The sequence below is a fragment of the Orbicella faveolata genome, unplaced genomic scaffold, assembly GCF_042242905.1.
Source record: "Orbicella faveolata isolate gen_17 unplaced genomic scaffold, um_ofav_v1 contig_12, whole genome shotgun sequence".
In the NCBI taxonomy this organism is placed as follows: domain Eukaryota; kingdom Metazoa; phylum Cnidaria; class Anthozoa; order Scleractinia; family Merulinidae; genus Orbicella; species Orbicella faveolata.
In genome coordinates, this window is record NW_028301539.1 from 28,253,113 (window position 1) to 28,275,470 (window position 22,358).

Consider the following 22,358-nt stretch of genomic DNA (forward strand, 5'->3'; position numbering starts at 1 on the left):
CCCTTCTTTGTCAGCGGCCTCTACTTGACGCGCAGGAGCAGAGATCTCGACTTCGCGTGTTAAAATGGCGGATTTTCCTTGATCTCTACTTTGCAATTTGGTTTTCCGGTTAATTGATGACCCCCTGTTCTTTTACACACATGCACTGGTTGGATATCTAATGTAGTCATCATGGACTTAAAACCAAAAGTAACCTGTGAGTTTCCTTTGGGTTATTATTTTTCAACTCGTATGTACTGGCCCTGTACTTGATAGATACCCAACCTGAGCAGTAAGATTGTAAATAGCATCTATGCCAACTCTCCCGAATACAGACGGAATCTCCCGCTCTCCCGTACGAGTCACCGATCCCCCGGACAAAGCAAATGAAAGCGCGTAAAATACACTTTTCTGACATATTTCGGCCGATTTTTTTGTATTTTTGGGGAAAGTACGAAGATCTTTACTCTGGACAGCATTTTGTAGAGTCAAAAAAGGTAACATCGGCGATCTCCCGGATTTTGATTTTTTTAGGTTGGCATCTCTGAAAAAGATCGAATGAAACAAATTATGTTAAGCTTAAGGATCTTTCCAGGCTGAGGAATCTTACATGGAAACCTACTTTGCCCCAGGTTGATCTCAAATACAGATTACAGACTTGCGAATTTCGGAGCTGCTTCAAGTTGTAACAAACGCTTGACGTTTGTCCTTCCCAGGGGCAAACCCAACATATTCCTCTGAATGTTCAGCTTGGGGCCAAAGTTCATGGTGGGGAATGGGGGGCAGGGGGAGGGGGAAAGAGTTGGTGAAGAGTGCATATCAATTATCAGCTTGTTTGAATGTTCATCCCATTTTACCAAAGAGATCATTCATATGCAAGGCTTTTTTTCCTTTTAGGTTATGGCGATAAAGAAGTTTATACCAAACTTAACCCAGAACTTGAGAAGAGACTGCCCAGGGAATACACAGAATGGAGAAGGTATAGTTAGAGGTTTCACTAAGGACCAGGCACCGGGCAAATTGACCAGCCAGGAGGATGGTTTTGCCCACCTGGTTTGACCATGTAGAGCACAGGTGGCCCAAGCTCATGATGCGAGGAGTTGTTATTGTTTTCTATCTTTATGTGAACATTCAACGAAACGTGACATATACAGGTGACATATACTATTACATAACGACCAAGTTTGAATATGCGAAACCTGACTCTTGCCTTGCAGCATATGGAGGTGTAGTTTTACAACAGTTTGAATTTATAAAGGTTTGTTTGGGGAAAGACAGTAATGAACGTTATAGCTGAAATTGTGATATTTTGACAATAAAATTAACTTGCCTCAATGCCTTGTTGTCTTTTCTATTGTCCTCTCACTGCTCAGCTTGATCCGAAGCCTTTTAAGTGAGTTATGGATTTTTGGTTTTCCACTCCTAAGTAGAAGTAAAGACTAGACTCTCAATTCTGGATTACATTTACTCGCTGCTCGAAGTGAAAAAAAAACCCATTGAAAGCATGTCAGCCACCCCAATTCCTACACAGAATAATAGGAGAGGGTTAAGCGCTCCCTTTCAGCTAAATTCCAAGCCAAATTCATCTCCATAGCGCAGGCTACAAAGCTCTGAATTGAAGCCAGCTAGGCATCCAGACTCAGTAATTATGCTGCCAGGACCTGCCATAGACACATTCGTAGCCTGAGCTGAATGCCAGGTGAACAAATTGACCCTGACCAGGGAGGGGAAGCACACAGTTCTTAACGCACAATGTAATTTGCTTCACAGTTTAAACAAGATCTGTCGGCACCCTCATACAGAAAACTTATTTCAAATAATGTTATAACTTCTTTGCTACCAAAAAGTGGACAGTTAAAAGACCACATTTGATAAAAGAAAGAAGTGTGTTGAGAACGTGGTGATCGGTTAACCAATTGAAAGATGGGAAATGTCTTACCTAATGCAGATTAGTATGACAACCAATCAGCGTAGGCCTGTTCCAAACATTCCAGGAACACCACCCAGAGTGAGGAACATGATTAACAACGGTGCTACACAGACGTCTTTGTCCCTGATTTGGTTTGAGGGGAGGGGGCAGCTGTACACAGGCTACATTTCACTGAAAATAATAACTCCTCACGTCGTGAGCTTGGGCTGCCTGTGCGTAGAGGAAAGTTCTTCTCGTAAAGAAGTTCAGTTCAAAAAGTTTTGTCAGCCTGTGAAAACCAGTTGTGCTCCTACTGAAAATGTTAATGAAACCCTGATAGGAAAAGTACATGGTTATTGTTGTCGTTATCATTGTCATTGTTATCACTATTTGCATCTGTCAAGATGATGGTAGAAAAATAGCATAAAATGAAATATGTGATTCAAAGTATAGCAGTAAGATATACTATACACCTCATTCCAAAATGGCAGCCAGTCTATTATTCTTTTGTTTACATGGTAATTAGCCCTCTTTGCCTCGTCAACATGTACAAAGGGGGCTAATTAACATGCAAACAAAACAATAATAAATTGGCCGCCATTTTGGAATAAGGTGTATGAACATTGTTTCTGCATAGATGTTAATGAGCTTTGTTGCAGACTGCTTTATATTGAGAAGCTTCATTTTGCTCACCAATATCTAAAGCATTCATTAGGGACTCTTTTACTATACACATGTATCTGAGCCACCAAATTTTCAGAATTGTCATGAACAGAAAGGCTGACAAGCAAGGAATAATAATGTTTCTTTGTTTTGTAGTTACACAGAATTGTTCTTTCCACTGTAGATCTTATGGAAGACCCCCTAAGACCGTAAAGTTAAAAGCACACTTTGTACGATTATCAGAGGGGATGCTTGTGGATGTCAGCAGTAAGGAAACATACACAACTGCGTCAAGTCTTCACAAACAACCATTCTTTCATATTTACTGGACTGACTGTCAGGTAGTAAAAACGTATTAGCCACAAGTATCATAATAAGTAACATTTTCAAGTGCTTGTTATCCAAATGTATAAAGACTGTATGTGACCGGTACTAAGTTACACATAATATTGCACATCCTAAGGGAAACATTTCTGGGAGAGACTGAAAGAGGGGACACTCAAGGGAATTAATATAATATGAGTGGAATAATAAAATAGCATCATCCACACCCAAAAGAAAAAACCCACCTAACTATCTACATGTAAATTATACACTAAAAATTGCCAGAGAATGCTGATACAACTACATTTACCGGTAAGCTTTTTTACTCTTTGTTATTAACCAGATTCCATTAAATTTTAAGGTTAACCAAATTAAAAAAATACAACACAGTAACCATGATTTTTTTTTCACCCCTTTCCCACATGAATTATTACAAGAGGTGATTTTAATATTTTACTTACCCGACAACTTTCCCCAGAGTACACACTGAAAGTTGCAGTTTAAAAAAATGAACAAACAAACATGCCCCACAAAATTTCTTACCTCCCTTTTGCAAACACTAAAATTGTACCTCCTTGTCACTGTTATCGTTATTTTATAGTAGGGCAAAAATAACTTGGGGAGTTGGGATGGCCCAGTGGTGGGAGCTCTTGGTTCCAACCAATGTGGCGGGGTCCGATTCCAGCATGGTACCATATGTGGGTTGAGTTTGTTGTTGGTTCTCGCCTTGCTGCGAGGGTTTTTCTCCGGGTTCTCTGGTTTTCCTCCCGTCACAAAAACCAACATCTCCAAATTCTAATTCGACCAGGATAGAGGACCCAAATGAAAATCAGTTAAGGCTGAGGTGGATTCCTCTCTAAATATTGTAATTTATTTTTAAGAATTAAGAATTTGATGTATCGGAGAGACTGTCTTAAAATTAAGGCTTTGCGGACGGGCAATCCAAGTGATTGGAATAATTTTAAGAAGTTGCATAATGAAGTGAACAATGAGATCAAGAATGTAAAAAAGTCCTATTATTATGAAACTTTTGAAGCTTACAATGGAAATTCGTGCAAGACATGGGAAACTATCAATGAGGTGACACGCCGCAAATCGGATAAAGCTGCAATTAACGAGCTTGAGCTCAATGGAACGAGAATAACGAATTTGACCAAAATCGCAGAGGGTTTTAATAAATTTTTCGCAGAAATCGGTCCCGAACTGTCCAGGGATATAGAGGAAGTCAGCACCTCTTTCGATGAATATATTTACCAAACCAGCAATTGTTTTAGTTTCCAGCGTGTGACTCAATCGCACGTTTTGTCCCACCTAAATAAATTATGCAAGAGAAAGGCTACAGGTCTCGCTTCTGTGTCAGCAAGACTTCTAAAAGAATGTCCGGATTTAATCTCCTGGTCACTCGCTCTGATATTCAATCAATCGATCGATACTGGTATTTTTCCTGATGAATGGAAAAATGCAAGAATCGCGCCTCTTTTTAAGCAGGAAGTAGGAGTGATCCTTCTAATTATCGACCGATCTCGATTATCCCGGTTGTGGCCAAGGTTTTCGAGCGAATTATTTATGATCAGTTGTATCATTACCTAAATGAAAATAATCTTCTCAGTAGACACCAATCCGGTTTTCGCTCGCTTCATTCTACAGTTACTGCAGTGATTGAAGCGACTGATAATTGGTCTTTAAACGTCGATCGTGGCTTTATTAATGCCGTTGTATTTTTAGATCTTAAGAAGGCTTTCGATACTGTGGATCACTCTATTCTTCTCTCAAAATTACAAGCTTATGGTATTCAGGGTTCCACAAACCAATGGTTCTGCTCTTATTTAAAAAAACCGAACCCAAACGTGTCTTGTAAACGGGAATAAATTGTCCAAAATGTTCCTTCGCTGTGGTGTTCCACAGGGAACGATTCTTGGGCCCCTTTTATTTCTATTGTATATAAATGATTTGCCTAATTGCCTCCAGCATTCCCAACCAAGGATGTACGCCGATGACACTAGTATTACTTTTGCTGGTAGTGACGTTGATGAAATAAATAGTTGTATTAATCTTGATTTGGAAAGAATTCATGTGTGGCTTGCAGCCAACAAACTAACTTTAAATATGACAAAGACAGAATTCCTTCTGATTGGTTCCAAGCAAAGGCTTTCAAATTTTACAGTGAATCCTACTGCTAATATCAACCAGTTTCCGATAAAACGAGTCTCGACTGTTAAATCCTTAGGTGTACGCATTGATGAAAATCTTACTTGGGAGTGTCATATCAATGAGCTTTCCAAAAAGATTGCTTCTGGCATTAGCGCCATTAAACGTATTAGGTATTCGGTCCCATATAAGACTTTACTTTCCGTTTACAATTCATTAGTCCAACCTCATCTCGATTACTGCAGTTCGGTGTGGGGATCCTGTTCTAAAACTCTTTCTCAAAAGTTACAAAAATTACAAAATCGGGCAGCACGCATCATAACTTTTTCAAATACGATCGTAATACTGATGAATTGTTGAGGATGGTCAACTGGGTTAAACTGGACCATCAACGCCTTGTTAATAAATCAATAATGATGTACAAGATTGTAAATAATATGGTTCCGGAATATCTTTGTTCACGCTTTGTCTTCCATTCCGATACTTTGACTTATAAGCTAAGAGATAGTGATGGTACGCTTGCTATCCCACAGCCCCACACTAATTACTGTAAAAGAAGTCTTTCTTACAACGGAGTTGTACTATGGAATAGTCTGCCCTTGAATATTAGACAATCGTTCTCCCTTAATCAATTTAAATCTAAGTTGAAGAACTATGATTTTGACAGTGGTCTTATATAAATTTTATTTTGTTTTTATACACGGGTTCCTTGTAAAGCAGGTTTTTTTATCATTTCTCTTATTCTAGTAGTTATTTACAATATTAAATTGGTTAGGTAGTTAGCAACGACATCAACAACAAAACAAGCACTGTAAGCCTCCTCAACATTACTGTCAGTACTACTGGATGTTATTATTGAAGGAGTGGTTATTTCTCAAAAGGATGCAGATGAATTCAAAAGTACAGTAAAAGATAACATCACAGAGTGGATGAGAAAGTTACGTGATAGGAACATAGTCGACTGGATGATTATTCAAGTCATATCACAGGACTCACTGAAGGGAAATAAGCCAAAAATACAGCTTCCTCGCAGCACCGTATTCGATAAGATCAAGAGTGACTTTGGTGGCAAAAATAGTGATAGGTAACTTTTTATTCTCATTTTATTTTGTGTATTTGTGTAATTTCATTTATATATTTTTTACATTTATGTTGCTTGCATGGATGGAAACAAAAAAATTGGAACTTTGATATTTTCAAATTTTATAGTAGTTTAATCACATGGTTACTTGTTTATTCAAGTTGATACAAAAAGTAGTCTGTTGATGCAGTGATTCATACATTTTGATTGTAAGGCTCAGTTCAGGCACTGAATTTTTCTTGAGCTGTTCCTTTGATCAGACTTAGACTTGATCCAATACTTTGCTTTTTAATATATTAGTGTGTCTTGTATCATACAGTATCTTAGTTTTTTATATTTATTGCATATTTGAGAATCTTTCTATATTTTTAATTTTTAAATCGTCATCTTTTTATTCTGTAAATATTTATATGAGAGCCACTGGTTTTTCAGTGATTACTTTTCTGTGTTACTGTAGCCTCAAAAAATTAAGATTGTTTTTGGAAGTTTGAGAAAGGGTCAACAGGGAAAGGGTACACTTGCTTAGTGGTAAATTGAGTGAAGGTCAAAATTTAACTGCAGTCTAGTAAAGCAAGTTATGTACGAGCAATATATAATGTACATTTGTACTAGATCTATTGATACATATAACATTACCAATTAAATAAATTTAGTAAAATGACAAATAGTACCATTAACATATTATATCTATTCTAGAATAATTCAGTTATGGGAACCCTTCAAAGAAAGTCAAATAACTCGATCTCTGGAATCATGGCAGAACTTGGTCACTAAACTGCGGCAGTGGTTGCTGGTGTCCTTTAATCGTCACTTGGGAAAGTTTGAAGACCAGGTCAGGTCACTGAGGGAGAAAAGAACAGAACCACGATGGAGTTTCACAACATACTTCTTGTTGCACGTAGGTTCACTTAGGTTGGAATGCAATATACATGTTTAGAAAACAGCCCTAAGAAAATATGTACACTGATTGGTTAGAAATTGTGTTTCTATAACTCCATAGAAACACAGAACTAGCATGAGCTGTTGACATAATGATGGCGCGAGCAAAGAGAATTTGTTTTGATAATCAAAGTTAACAAGTTGTTTTCCTTTTTTCGTTGCGGTGTTTTCTAAAAGAAATAGAAAACATGTTCTCCGTGTTTCTATCGAGTGATAGAAACACTCGTGAAAGTTTGGGAGAACTCGAAAAAGCTGTGGAAACACTCGCCTGCGGCTCGTGTTCCCACAGCATTTCTTGTTCTCCCAAACTTCCACTCGTGAAGCTTTCCTAGATTATGAGCTTGAGATTTCTATTGCATAATAGTTGACTTGGGCTGCGGGGCCTCGTCAACTATCACGCATAGAAATTGACAGTGAATAATCTAATTGTTTTAGTGTAAATCTATTAGTCGTTCAGAACTTTATCTAAATCCTCTTCACAGACACTTGGAAAACGTCAAGAAGCGGCCGTCATTTTGTTAACAAGGGTACACTGCTATGCTACTCACTATCTATCACAGAATAGATAGTGAGTAGCGTAACCAATCAGAGGGCGGCATTCATGATAGAACGCTCGTAGATTTATACTAAAACTTGATGGAAACATGGTGCATGTTTTCTATTTCTTAAATGTTAGTTTGGGCTAGGGTTTAAACACCCCCTTTGTATTATTATAAGCACCCTCATTGAGTGACATTGTCTAATAGTTGAACTAACCCTGAAGTTTTGATCCTTTCATTTTTACTTTTCAGGAAGAATTGTCATTTGTGTTTGAGATGCTTGGCTTGTTTGAAGAAGCTCTTATTCAATATGATGAAATTGATGCTCTACTCACACAACTGGTCATTAATTCTAAATTTGGAGGTGAATGTTGACAGAACAATTACAGTTAGCTGTGTACACCTCTAGCTATTGCACACTAATAAAGCAACATGTTAGATTTTGAGGTCAAAGTTTCAATCTATGATTTGGCCTCATCATCTATTACATATTAGTAGAATTCAAATTGAAATTTCCTTCAAATAACTATTTTCAATTATTTTCTAAATAGTATGTAATCTAACCTTTACACTTGAGAAAATCTGATGGACTGAATTGTCATTTGAAGTCTGCACATGTAATTGTGTATGCATGCATACATCAGGTTTTCAACAATTTAAAGTTTTGTCTAAAAAAAAATCAACAAACTGTAATACAGTGTCCTTTTTTGAGTCTTGTAAGGAATTTAATCCATTTGTTTCAAAATGTTCCTTTGAAAAACAAGAAAGTGTTGCCATTTTGTAGATGACCTGCAACCACTGGACTCTATTGGCTGATAGTGCACGATAGCTCAGCCAATCAAATTGCAGCTTTTGTATTAATTTATGAGAAGAATGCTACTGATGGCTGTTAACGATTATTTCAATCTACTTTCCTTTTATAAATATATGCATTTTTTTAGAGTCCCTTGACTGCATCAATGTCTTCATGCGAGACTGTGTAGGCTGTGATGGAGTTTCATTAGCTAAGAGTTCTCAAGATTTTTTGAGACAGCTAATCAAGACTGAAGAAGCAAGCTATGTTGATCTGAGAAATTACTTGTTCTCCCGGCAATGCAAACTTCTTTTGAAGTTGGACCGCCGAGCTTGGGAAATTGCTCAACGAACTCTGGAATTTTTACATAATATCATTCATGAGCTGGCAATGGATAAGCTTGAGGTATGTGATCTGTGTTCTCTTTAAAGACTTTTCTTTTCTGGGAAAACAATGTATTACCTGCTGTTCAAACAGTATGGAGAGTATTAGAAAAAAGAGAGTTTTGACAAGTTTGGCTTGTAAGTGAGACTGTGGCTTACATGTAATAGAGAACAGGTGTACAAAAATAAAAGTTTAACAGTGGGGGGCCTAAAATGAATTAAAAGTTAGAGTTGTTATAAAAAGAGATGGATATGGTAATAGCAACAAATTATATACATGTAACTTTCAATGATGCCCTTGGGTGGTGCAGGGAGGTGGGGGGGAGGGTCTACAAGGACTATAAAGTAGCAAAGTACATGTACACATATAGGTGTGAAGCATGTGTAAGGGTTTGAAACCTTACTCATTGTTGTCTTCTTTCTTCATCCATGCTCAAAAGTGTGATTTTTTTTTTCGGGGGGGGGGGGGGAGGTGGGGGAGAGGTAGGGGGTTTAAAATATTGACAGACGTAGTATTTTTAAAGTTTTTGGCGATGTCATTAATGTTTTCAGAAGAAGGGCAATTGGTTTTCACAGGTGGCCAATACTTTTTGAATGGAACTTCTTGATGATAAAAACGTTCTCTAGATTGTCAAACCAGGCAAGCAAAATCGCCCTCACAGTGGGTCAATTTGCCTGGTGCCCAGCCCTTATTGGGCTTTCCTTTTCTCCCCTCTCCCCTCCATGCCTCCTCTCTTGCAATAGTCTTCAGTTGTTAATGTACCTTTCCTTTAACTAAGATGTCAATGCTTACTGGTGGAACATCATGCTGTATCATTTTAACAAGCCTGGAAGTGTTGAAAGCCTGCAAGAAAGAATGCTATGAGGAAGATATGGTGTACAGTCTGCACTTTGCCCTTCTCTACCAGTATGCTCGACAAAAGGTAGCAACATGATAGTATTCTTGACTACAGAACATATAAACTTATGTGACCTCTAATGCCAAAATATACGCTGATGGAATCCTGTTTGAAAATGGAATTTTTTTTGCCAGCTGTTTTGCATTTGTTCAGAATAATGTAAAATCCATTTGAATGGCTTGGCTCATCTGCTCCGAAAATTGTCCATCCAAAATCTCCATTCCATCACCAGCCTTAAGCACTAGGGCTGTATGACAGCAATTGTTGCCCAAGATAGTCACATGACACTACTTGAGTGAGTGAAACCAGAAAAGGATGAAAATGTTTTGCAATTTTCTTGCTTGTAAACATGTACACTTTGTAATTTGTTCCTTGTAATGTGTAAATTATAGTTCCCGTCTAGTCTTTCAGCACTGTTCTGTTGAAGTCTGTGTCGTGGTCTATGTGTAGATGATCACCAGATTCATGATGGCAAACGAAAGCTGAAATGCTGACTTGCCGTGTTACATTTTGATGATGATGATGGCGATGATGATTACCACGACAATTGCAAAGCCCTGAGATATCAAAAATGGATAGTTTTAACAAGTATTCAAAAGTTGTTATAAGTTATGTTTTACTTTGCAACTGTTTTCAGCTGGATCACTTGGGATCCCTGTGTGCCCTGATGCCTGATATGACACAAACAGAATCTGAACTACAGATTGCCAACACTCTGATATCTGGGATTGGAAAAGCACAAGATGATGGTGGGCTGAACTAAGTTATTCTTCCTTTAGTGTAGCCATACTCATGTGTCTTGCAGTAAAAAAAGAGGTTACTGCTTATAGCTATTTTAAAAGAAAGTAGAGCCCTTTTATTAACAGGCCTTCTTGATGGGCTGTGGCTGTTCATCCGAATTTTTGTGGCAACAGTTCATTTCATTCCTCAACTCTGTTATTTCACTTCCAGTCCAATTGTTGTTATTGATGGTTGTATACGTCTCTCTTTATTGGGTTTTTTTTTTTTTTCTGTAGAGGATCTTGAGCCCGGCAGTCCATCAGAGAGACTTAAAGAAGCTCTCTCGTATAGAGATAAATTTCAATCACTGTATTTGGTGAGTCATTGCTTTAAGTATGTTGTATTTTAAAGGCGGTAAAGATAATTTTCAATTACTGTATTTGGTGAGTCATTGTTTTTAAAAAAGTATGTTGTATTTTAAGGTGATAAAGTATTCATTTCTCTCTCTGCAGGAATTGACAGACTCAGCAATTAAAATCTTTAAAAACATTGGACGAGCCAGAGCTGCCAAGTTTCTTGGTGTGGACCTAGCTCAGTTTTACTTGTGAGTATCAATTATGTGCATGTCCCTCATCTGTTAGTTAAACAATGTAATATTTTTAAGATAGACCACTTTGACAATGTCACGCTTTTTCGATTTTTTTCATTCAAACAAACTATAAACCGCATGGCCTGATTTATCGCTCCAAATTTTGTAGAAATGCAAAAGTTCATAAGAATCCGTTGCAAACGCAAGGGAATATGGGACCCCAACCTTACCGACATTTACAAAGAAATGTAAGCTATATAGGGGCAAGAAGTATAATCAGAAGTAAAACCAAAACCAACCGTGACTCTCTCTCGCACATGTTTTCCCGCGCTTGGCGTCAGCTACATGTACGTATTTTCTTCGAATTTTGATTGGCTCACTGGATTGTCTGTGTTCTTTGTGATTGGCCAGAGTGATTACTTGAGCTTACTTGTATTGGTTTTGGTTTTGCACGCATTTTACACGCATTTGACACGCATTTGACACGCATTTTACACGCATTTTACGCGCTTGTAGGTGCTGCAATTCCTTTGACCGGTACCGTACAACACTTAATTGAAAACCGCTTTAAGTTTAAGTTTATGGCATCCATAAACTGATGTTAATGAGACCTGAGAGACAATATCTCAAAGTCAGGCACACACATTCTGCATTGTAACACTTTATTTCAGAGACATGTGACACTATGAACCTCGTGTCATGCTCATAAGTAAATCCCAGTAACATAGGTAACATGCCGCCAATTCCTGATCTCAAAGTCCATCAGGGATTCCCAGTTGAAAACAATCACCCCTTTTGGATATCACAACAAACCTTTCATTTCCTAAGTAAAGCCACTGTTATCTACATCTGTAAAAGACAGTGTATCAATGGTTCCAGTCATGTCTCTCACATGTCCACCTCATGCCCCTGACCTCTAGTCAAGCACACGCTCCTCGTTGTATTCAGTCTTCTCATTTGTGCCAATCCTTCGCCACTGATTTTTCTTTTACCCTCCCACCCTCCCATGACTGGGACCCTTGCTCTACACATCTGAACCCCTGATACTACGCTTTAGGACCATCTTCAAGCGAATAAACAAAATCATTTAGATCTATAGAAATGTTCACCATGAATAAGGCTAATAATCTGTCTTTGCCAAAAAAAAAAAAAAAAAAAAAAATGGGGGCAAGCTTTGACACTACAATTCAGAATGTCATGTATAGATACTGAACATTACTATTCCGCTACTTTTAGAAAAACATTTATCCATATATACTTATAATATCATTTGCTTAGTATAAAATAACAATAATAATTATAATTATACCATTAATGGCTATAGGCTAGGGTTATCTGTCTCCTAGTAAGCCTTAGACCTTATCATTCAGGGTGCAATGAACAGAGACTGTATTTTGGTCACTTTCTGTTGTTTGTTATTAAAGGACGGTGGCAGGGAAGTGCACCCATTAGCTGCACTTTACCCCACAGTAAGGCTCTAGCCCACTGGAGACAGGTCCGGAGAAATTACCTATTCCAAGGTGGCTACCCCCGGTACCACCTGATCTGTACTCCCCCCAGCAGGGGCTCCCCCTCCTGGTTCCCTCAGTCCCCCGGGACTGTGGGATATGGGCCTCACCCCTGGAGCCAGGTCTGGAACTTTTATTCCAGGGTGGCTACCCCCGGTACCACCCAATCTGTACTCCCCCAGGAGGGCCCCCCTCCTGGGCCCCTACTCCCCAGTCGTCCTTCCCTGCCACCCAAATTTTACCCACAGCCAGTGTGTTATTTCCTAAATGTAGTATCGTTAGTGGAAGCTCAGAGCAAGCCTCGAAAGAGGATCATTAACTGCAGCTATTACTAACTTCTAGTTCTCGCAGAGAATTTGATCGTGCGGAGCCCCTACTGGTTGATGCATATAAGATGTACAAGCATGAGAAGTGGAGTCTCTTAGCATCACAGTGTCTGGTCAAACTGGCTCAGTGTCAAAAGCAACTCAAACACATGGACAAGTATCTTTCACGCCACCGAGCAGAAATGTTTTCTGTAAGGAAACTAAACTTTAAAATTTTTCACTGATTGTTGCCTCTCATGACCTTGGCAAGTGCATAGGAATCGAACCTTTCTTTAGTTAAACAGGAGTTCTAATCTCAAAAATAGCGCAAAAATAAAATAGAAGACTATTGTGAAATGCTTATGAAAGATGCAACTAACATTCTAACTTCACTTCCAAGTTTTTGAAACACTGTTTACAACAAGGTAATAAAAATAATATTAAAATACCAACAACGTTCAATATAGAGGAGAAGAAAATGCCAAATAAAGTGGGCATGTAAAGGAAATAACTATTTAGATTTGTAGTCCTAAATAATTAAATTGGAATCAAAACTATCCGATTCACTCTAATGCTTTGGTAGGCTGTGGCTCTCGAAAACAGAAATGGCAAAACTATGCTGAGCTTTCAAATAAGTGATGGAATTTCTATTTCTTCATAAAAGAAGCTTTACTAAATGAGTTAACTTGTGTCAAGCTTGCATAGATAGTGATTTTATTTGTAACATTTTTTAAATTTAATTTTCAACTAACAAGTTATCACGGCACAAACCTATCTGTACAGGAAGCACTAATGTAAGGGTTGAAAACTGTCCTTAACTCATAAAAGATATGCTGCTTCTTGCTCAATTTTGGCTTGTGAAGAACATCTGTCTCCTGACAAGAGGTCATATTATACTCAGGAGTTGTTGCAAGTCATGCGAGAGACTATGGACTCAGGTAATGAATGCTGTGAACAAAATATACTTTAAATAGTCTATATTAATTCTTGCTAAAATTATTATGTAGAGCGAATGGTGCGCTAAGCAATTCCCAAAAAAGCAAACTAGCAAGAAAATTATGCTAGAAAGAAATTCTGGTACAACTTAAGTCATCTTTATAAAATCCTCGCACAAAACTATTGCTAAGCCTAAATATAGAGACCGCTTTCTTGTTTTTAAGTCTCTGGTCGAAGGACCTCCGAGTTTCTCCTGAAAAAAACTCCATACTGGTGACGTAGGTCAACAGCGATCGATACGTGTGGCGTCACTGATTGGTTGTAACTTGCGCACGAAAATTCAAAACCAGAAACCACCAATCAGAGCACGACATCGATCCCGGTAGAGCTTCGTCAACAGTATGGATTTTTTAAGTACTTCTCAGACCTCTATTTCTTAGCTCGGACAATTTGAGTACGCAGAGAGAAAGACGTCCTGTACTCCGGTTAACAAATATATGACCATTTTCATGTTCTCTTTCAGCTCAAGCTATCATTGTACGTGCTGAGCCACTGTTGAAAGTCAAAGATGTGCAGATTGAGCTGATGAAGGGTATCGGCAGTGTTGGGGAGTGTATCAATGTTAAACTCAAGCTGTTTAGCGCTTTGGAGGAGGTAAACTTCTGCTTCTGCTCAGAGAAATGGATGTGTTTACAAGCTAACGTTTCGCGATGCTTTTGTGATGCTTTAGTGGTTATAAACTACCTGTCAGAGAAAAGTGAAAAGTTACGACAAATCACTGGTTGTCTAAATTTGTATATTAAATACTTATTAACCGAGAGTGGGGTCTTTACGAGAAAATCTCAAACCGAGTCGTGCTTGCCGTAGTGACCTCGCTATCGCTCGGTCAATACGGTAAGGCCGAGGTTTGAGGTTAAACCGTAAAACCCGAGTGTTCGAGGTTAATACGTTGCTTTCTATATGGCTTTTTGCTTGTCTTTGCAAGCCCGTGATTGGTTGATGAGCATTACGGCACATTAATTTCCTAGAATTAGCCAATCAGAGCGTGCGTCATAACAAGGCATATAATAAAAATCTTCACTGAACAGAATAGTGTTCCACTCTCACAAGAGTTGTTTACTTTATCAAATAGGCCTATAAAAAGGGATAAAAGCTAAGGACGTACAATCCCTTTACACTACCTAATTTTATATTTACTTTTGAACAAAATTGACAGGGTTTCAGTTTGATTGTGAAACATTTCCTATGATGGACCACGTTCCTCTTTAGTTTATTCCGAGGAACTGCACCTAATGAACTCCGTTAAGGCAGCTTGATTTTGTTTGCGCATTAACGGTTGGATTTTCTAGTTTTCACTGCTTAATGTTGCTGTTCTCCGAAGGAAGTGACGTGTGGACGGGTCAGTTTTAGTATCCAGACAAATGAACTTAAACGTGGATCAAGCACTCGCTCAAGTAAACGAAACAGAGCAGCATCCCCGCCGGTTATTGTGGACAGCGGTCTCTCATCGGCTGCTCTCTCTGAGGAAGACCTGTCAGATAAACCTGTCCCAGAAGGCCAGGCGGCAGGTGGGGCTTGCTTTACTTGTCTGTTCCTTGTCACAGAATCCTTGTCACAGAGTCTTATTGATTTAATGTCACGCAGTGAAATGTTAACATTTTCAATTGGTTTTCCACCGCTACGTCTGCAGTTTTCGAGAGAGACTTTGCTATCGAAATATACTAATAGTCATGTGAGAAAAATTTAAGAGGGAATTCTAAGCTACTTATCTTAAGCTTTGCCCACCTTTCTGTTTCTTGTCACGCAATGTTTAAGTGTCACATAAAAACTAATTGTGTCATAAAAATGACTTAGTGTCACGTTGTGAAAGAGTAGTCTTTTGAACTGGTTTTCACTGGCTACCGTACGTCTGTACTTTTTAGTGCAAGACGATGTTGGTAAAATTTCATGACAAGAGAAATTGGAAAGGTAATGCTAACGCGCTCGTCTCGAATGGCACAAAAGCGGTCCATTTTTTTTTGGGGGGGGGGGGTGCGGGGGAGCGAGGTAGTCGTCAGAGTACCAGATCCTAGCACAGTAATAGTTAAGAGTGAATGTCGGTAAGAATCGATTCACGATTCACGGAGATTTCAACGTCTGTGTAACGAGAAGCCAAAAAGTGTAAATTTTCGCGTTCTCGCGAAGCGAAATCTAAGCTTCTGTTACCATGACCGTTTTTCATGGATTTCTGCTTTTATATTGAAAATTTCCAAAAACTAAACCATTATCCTTCAGTAAGTCCGCTTACGCCAACATACCGACGAAGTTTAAGTAAAATTAATTTTAATACCTTGACCACGATTTCTTTAATTTTTACTGGTGTTTACTCGTAATCTCGCTTTTCTTAGAGGGAGAGGATGCTCCAAACGATGACAGAGAGGAAAGACCTCGCCCACTCCTCCTTAAACCAAAGTCATTACCAGTGGTGAAGAGCGTAGAAGAATTGAACGTGTTAGAAGAAGATGATTCGGACTGCTGCCTGCAATGTTTCAACGTCCCACTGAGACACGGCATCAATGAGTACAACCTCACTACACAGGTCGGTTTATACGTAGCGTAAAACGTGAATTTGAGTTATCACACGCTAGGGTTTCATACACAGAATTAAAACTTTGAACTACGTGCAGCATAATAAACAGTATCACATGAACGTACTGCTCAATAGCTGTCATGTGAATGGTCACACACTAGGATTTCATCTCCAGACTTCAAAGCTAGAACCACCTTGTATAGCATAATAAACAGTACTACATGAAAGTACTGCTCAGTAGCTTTCATTTGAATGGTCACACACTAGGATTTCATCTCCAGACTTCAAAGCTAGAACCACCTTGAACAGCGTAATAAATACAACACAATACCACATGAAAGAACTGCCCAACAGCTTTCATTTGAATGCTCACTCACGAGTGTTGCATCCACTCGAAAATACAGTCGAAACCCAATTAAGCGGCCTCCTATTAAACGGGCACCCTTATTAGGTGGCCAGTGATCAAAGTCCCGATGAAAGCTTTTCTATTGTTTTTACCTCTATTAGGCGGCTAGCCCCCTTTAGCGGCCACTATCCATTTCCCCGAGAGTGGCCGTTTAATAGGAGTTGAACAGTATGTGAACCTCACGTTTACGAAGGTTCCGTTTCGTCTAAAAGAATTACCACATCAAACGCTAACCAAGCGCCACAATAACTTGCACCTCCGTACCAAGTACTGTGTGCTGTTTGCAATCTGCTTCGTTTGTGTAGGTAGCGGAACCTGGGCATTACTTTCTGAAGCAGCTTTGCGTTGAGATTGGTCGGTTGGACTTTGTGTGGCCACAGCTGTCCTTAGCAAGAGAATCCAGAGGATTTGCGATTGTTAACGATCCTCCACGAATAACCTGGACACACGCAGAAGGTTTGTTAGTGCTCATTATCCAAACTATGGCGCGAATACCAAGTTACTTCTGCCTGCCTGGCTCGAAGATACGTCAGAGGATTAACAATCTCTTACTAAAACTATGGGCTGATACGCTTGTTGGAGACGAGATTTCCACAGAAATTTGTATTTCTTTCCTTGAATCAAAACACTTGCAGCATTTGTGTGTTTGTCGTTTGTTTCTCAGACCATTGCCGAGATCGATTATTTTCAATTTAATTGGAAATTGAAGGACGAAGGGTGTCCTCTAGTTTTGTCTGTTGTTATCAGATATTTGTTAACGCAGTTTCTTATTTTTTGTTCTCTGTGTGTCTGGTTTGTTTAGTAGAGCCCTCGCTCATAGATCCTAACTGAGAATGTCTCCCTTTAACTCGTTCTTGATTTTTGTGGGGATGTTACGCCCTTTGTAGGCTCTAATTAAACAATACACAGCATTTTAAAACGTTTTATTCAAGAACCTCCATTGTTACTTGTATTTTGAGATATTCACGCCCTTTTGAAACAGATAGGGAAGAACTTATCAAGTAAAATCCATAAACTGGTAATTTTTAATATTGTCTACTCTGCTCTCCAGACCGCCATCTCTTATCAGGACTTCCGCAGCAAGTCACCCTTAGCATTTTAGTCGAATCTGGATCCATTGCAAACGGCTCAGTACTGGAAATCACTTCACAGAACACAGGTCTCACTTTTGAACCCATACAGTCAGGCGAGGCAGTTGTGCATTCCTCATTAGGCAACGAAAACAGTAAGACTTTACCCTACAAAGTTCAAACCCTTACAATGCACGGCTATGATGACGTCACCGATACGTCCGTTGCTATGGTAACCCTTCCAGCCGTCGGACCGTATGCTAAGATTGATTTCAATCTGATTCTCCATGCGTCTTTGGAGAAGCAGAGTTTTCAAGAGGAAGTTACGGTATATAAGGTGTGTATTTTTAAGTCTAAAGCCGATAACTTAACTGGTAGAATCATTAGTAAATTAAGTAATTTCATGTGATTGATAAGCAATAAGAAGGAAGTGAAAATATATTTGATCATTTGTATTTATCATTTATGCACTACAAATTAACCTGTTGTGCTATCATGACATCAAAACAACTTTGAGGTGATGGTGTTTTTATTTCTTGGAATTCGTGCGCTTTTCATTTCATTTTTGGGTTAATGTCAATATTTGTAGTAAGTTTTAGCCGTAAATTTATAATATTTCATTGGGAAGATTGACTAATAATAAACGATTTGCAATTCAGCGTTGTTATTGAGCTAATCAATGAGTTATTGATTGTCCTGTCCATTAAAAGCGAAACAGACGAGAAGGAAGTTTCCAGCCTATATTATGTTAACATCGTTTTTTAAAAGTTTGATTTCGTTGCTGTTTATTTTCAGCTGATGTTCAGTTGTAAATGGTTATCTCCTGTGGTTACCGCCGACCTATCTTGTTCATTTCACCGTCCATTTTCCGTCCGTCACGTACTCCACTCATCAGAAACCACGTGAGTCAAACAATCTGTGTTGAGTGTTTTACTTTGTTCGTTAGTTTTGTGATGGGAATGACAACGACTAATAGTTGTCAGAGAAAGTATTCAAGGGTTCTTCAATATGAGCTAATATGACGGACGAAGAATTAAACACAGTAGATGTAGCTTGGCGCGAAGAACAAATTGCCTGCTGAACTTGCAAAAGGGGCAAGAAACGAAGTTCTCGCACACTGAATGGACGGGACGGGGGCTGGTGGAATGGGTTCGAATAAGGATATTAGATATCACACTCGGTCACTTGTTCCAGATTCGTTTTTCTTGCCATACGAAGCAACAACTTTACCACCCACCCAGCCCTTTCGCAAGTCTGTATACAGTCATACTTTGAGTGGTTGAGGTTTTTTAAATAATGAAAGGAGACACATTCAGACTTTTGTTGGTATGAACATTTTATTTTTTGAATACCCATTGTATCTGAGTTGTGAGGGTTGCAAATAAAGTGCTGTTACATTCTTGTGTGGCATACAAATGGCATTCAGTGTGTGAGAATAGAAGAACGTCAACCCGCTCAACGATGATCGAACTTTAAGAGCCACCTTAAATTTTCGAACATCCCCGTCTCCCACGCTTTTTTTACATGTAAATTTTGTGAAAAGTTACAGAACACGACTCAGCCGACACTCTAAACATTAAGCTTGAAAGTTAACCTTGTGTTTGTTGGATTTGTAGCCGTTTTGTTCAGGTCATTGTAAGTGGAATCAACCCAGTAGACCTGATAATTTCGTCGCCGGAGTTGATCATCACAAACTGCTCTTCAGTGAAGCTGATATCAATGCACAGTACTGCAGAATACGTGAGTATTGTTTTTTAACTCCCCTGAGTTATCACCATGTAACGGAGCTGTAATTTGTTCAAACGTTGTTTCTTATTTTTTGATTTGATGCTTTTAGGTGATCATAAATCACCAAGATGTGTCCTTCCTTTGGAAAATCGAGAGTGAAGAAGGTAACGTAGGTTTTATTTCTTAAAACCAAGCTTTTTACTCCGACAGATGTTGGTCAAACCAGAATATTTTATCTCTATAGGCAGTAAAGTAGCTGACAACCTTTGTTGGTTTAAATTAATAGTCCACCATTCTGTCGTAATCCGCAGGTTCACCCTCGCAGTTGGATTGCGAGTTTCGGACTTCGTTTTCACCCAAACATATTACGGTAAGAATATATAACATAAGATTTTGCTCTCGATCTCCCTGGTTGTTTGAAGAATTGAGTGAAACATTTCGATTGTAAAGTCATATTGCATTATTATTGGAGTCAACACTTGTGATCGTTTGACTTGTCTTGTGACTTTTTATTTGGAAAATCATCAATTTAAGTCATACATTTTACTGTTGCAGACTGATAGCGCGGTTGAGCTATGTGTATTTGAACCATTTTCATAAGATCCATTTCAAAAACATTTCTTATTTTGTCCATTCTTTCTCAAGTGGTATCCATCTCTGGTGTTTTTGTTCTCAAGTTTGACAAGTTTAAATCGTTTTTCGTTTTTAGCCGCAGGATGATTCACTTCACTCATCTAAGAAGAGTAATTACCTGTACGACTTTAGTGTGGTCAATACTCAGGTAAATATTAGTTGCTATTGACTCGGTGGCAAGACCGTAGGGGATAATATTTGAATGCGCGAGGATCAAGCGTAGTTCAAATTGTAAGGTGACCTTGAATATTGCTCGGGATAATTTTTGATTTAATATCAAGATTGAATTATCTTCTAAAAAAAAAAAACTCTCATACAGTGTTAACGGACAAGAAAAATGTCTCAATGTACAATTAACATTTTAGTTTCTCAGAGTTTGATTCTTGACCAAAAATAATAATTTAAAAAAAGACGTACGTGACCTATTTCTTTGCCAAATATTTTTGAAACGTGGAAAAAAGAACTTGGCCAGTATCCAGCCATCTTGACCTCACGCTTGGTCAATAACCTATAGATAGCTAATTTAGATATTCTGCTACTTTGCCTTGGTGTGATACTTCTTTCTTCTTTAATAACTTCTTCCGTTCTAGACATTATACACCATAAGTTCAAGAGTAGAGCCCTCGGGTGAATCGAGGGAACTGTACGCTGGCTCAGCTTGTAAGTGGCATATTACCTTCACAAGTTTATCAGAAAAAGGAACTCCTGACACTTCACAACTGTTATACGACGTCGACTCTGATACAAACACGTGGGCTGTCAGTGGACGGAAAAGTGGTGTCGTGAAGATACCACAGGGTGTCATGGCAACAAGTGACGTTGTACTTGATGTGATTCCGCAAACTGGCGGGAAACTAGCAATGCCGGGAATAAAACTGATGAAGTACGTCGAAAAGGACGAGAAATCACCAGAACCGCACACCAAGGAGGACGAGGGCGCAGAAGTGAACGCGTCCGAGTCGCGGTCAAGTCACCAGTCCCCTCTGGTTTTACCGTTTGCTTGCGGTCAGGTTTATAACAAGACTATGGCAGTCCGTGTGTGCGTTTTGCCGAGCGCTAACCCTGATCTTGCCTGGATATGAGATTAAATTATTCCTCTGAAGAAATTTATTGACATTCGAGAAGGTTCAACGGGGACACAGACATTGAAAAACAAAACACGGAAAGTTAAGTAGTGCGGTTACACAGTTTACGAGTCATTGTGAACTTGTTGTTCTTGCGGAAATCACGACATTTGAAGAGTTATCGTACTTAACGACACTTCACCAGATTAAATTATTTTTAAAAAACCCGAAATCAAGCCCTGGTATGAAGTTTTGGTTGGCGCGCCGTCTGTGGGACCAAGAGTAGTGGAATGCGTGCGTTTAATCGCACTATTGGCAGGTGTTCCCAGAGCTTAATATTTCATACTGAACTTCAATACAAATCGATATGAAATATAAATAACCAAATAAAATATTCTGATCAGATAATAAAGCTTGAAATGTCTCAGTATCGTGGGTATCTGAGTTTCTTGTTCGAAGCTGATACGATCACAAGGTTTTTTTCTTAAATAAACATGGTTCGATTTTTGCGCGGTCAGAACACCTATTACATCCAGTCCAAATTGACCAACCCATACATGCTGTAGTAGTGACATGATGCTTGTAAAAATTCACTGTTCTAAAACAGACAACGTTTGCTTTGCTCTGGCAACGCTATGGTCAGCATTTGCTACATTCTGATTGGAATTACAGCTAAACAATGCCCTTCACAGCAAGACTACTGAAAGATGGATTCTTGTTCAATGATCACTTCAGAGGTGTTTAAAGAGGGACGGAGGGGACGAACGAGGGGCTCTTACCTGCTCAAGAAACAGCGAGGTTGGGGTGGGTGGGTGGACAGAAGGTGGCCCCTTTTGTTCCATCAAGGAGAGGCGGGGTTGTTTAGGAAAAAGAGGAATACTTTCGGTATTTCGGGCTTAATTTTGAGGCGATTTGGTGAAGGCCGCGCCTCCTTCGGATCCACCAATCCCAGCGTACGTCATACGTTGTCACCATTCCAGTGTCTGACTTATCAGGATTCTGGCCAACCTCGTACCCAGGGTCTCTCTTCTATCCGCCCCCTCTCTCGCTACAGGGACGGGAAGAACAGAGACCCTGGGAATCAGGTTGGATTCTCGCTTTTATGTCAGTTCAAAGAACGATTTCTCTCAGTTCAAGTGACTTGTCATTTCAGCTTTCAAAGTCGTTCTCTGT

General features: G+C 39.1%; 1 protein-coding gene across 2 annotated transcripts; it reads left to right on the plus strand.

Moving 5' to 3' along the window:
* The first annotated feature begins 49 nt into the window (after positions 1 to 49).
* Positions 50 to 21,612, plus strand: LOC110058669 (trafficking protein particle complex subunit 10-like). Of its 2 annotated transcripts, XM_089283149.1 has the most exons (24): positions 50 to 196; positions 877 to 958; positions 2,736 to 2,892; positions 5,905 to 6,107; positions 6,801 to 7,002; positions 7,835 to 7,946; positions 8,524 to 8,780; positions 9,538 to 9,681; positions 10,295 to 10,406; positions 10,674 to 10,753; positions 10,890 to 10,981; positions 12,817 to 12,957; positions 13,608 to 13,717; positions 14,239 to 14,369; positions 15,097 to 15,283; positions 16,103 to 16,293; positions 16,996 to 17,146; positions 17,742 to 18,097; positions 18,556 to 18,662; positions 19,377 to 19,500; positions 19,598 to 19,652; positions 19,800 to 19,858; positions 20,198 to 20,269; positions 20,712 to 21,612. In XM_089283149.1, the coding sequence occupies exons 1-24, from the start codon at positions 172 to 174 to the stop codon at positions 21,201 to 21,203; spliced, it is 3,642 nt and encodes a 1,213-aa protein (XP_089139275.1). In that variant the 5' UTR covers positions 50 to 171; the 3' UTR covers positions 21,204 to 21,612. The 2 variants fall into 2 exon arrangements, with proteins under 2 accessions (XP_089139275.1, XP_089139274.1); XM_089283148.1 differs by lacking the exon at positions 50 to 196 and having other exon boundaries at positions 784 to 958.
* Positions 21,613 to 22,358: the final 746 nt, after the last annotated feature.

What these genes read in the sequence shown, in the direction of transcription:
- LOC110058669 (XM_089283148.1), top strand. Translation starts at nt 819, where the DNA reads ATGTTCATCCCATTTTACCAAAGAGATCATTCATATGCAAGGCTTTTT. An exon ending in AACCTGGACACACGCAGAAG is followed by an intron (nt 17,147 to 17,741) that starts GTTTGTTAGTGC and finishes TCTGCTCTCCAG; the next exon opens with ACCGCCATCTCTTATCAGGA. An exon ending in CTCCACTCATCAGAAACCAC is followed by an intron (nt 18,663 to 19,376) that starts GTGAGTCAAACA and finishes TTGGATTTGTAG; the next exon opens with CCGTTTTGTTCAGGTCATTG.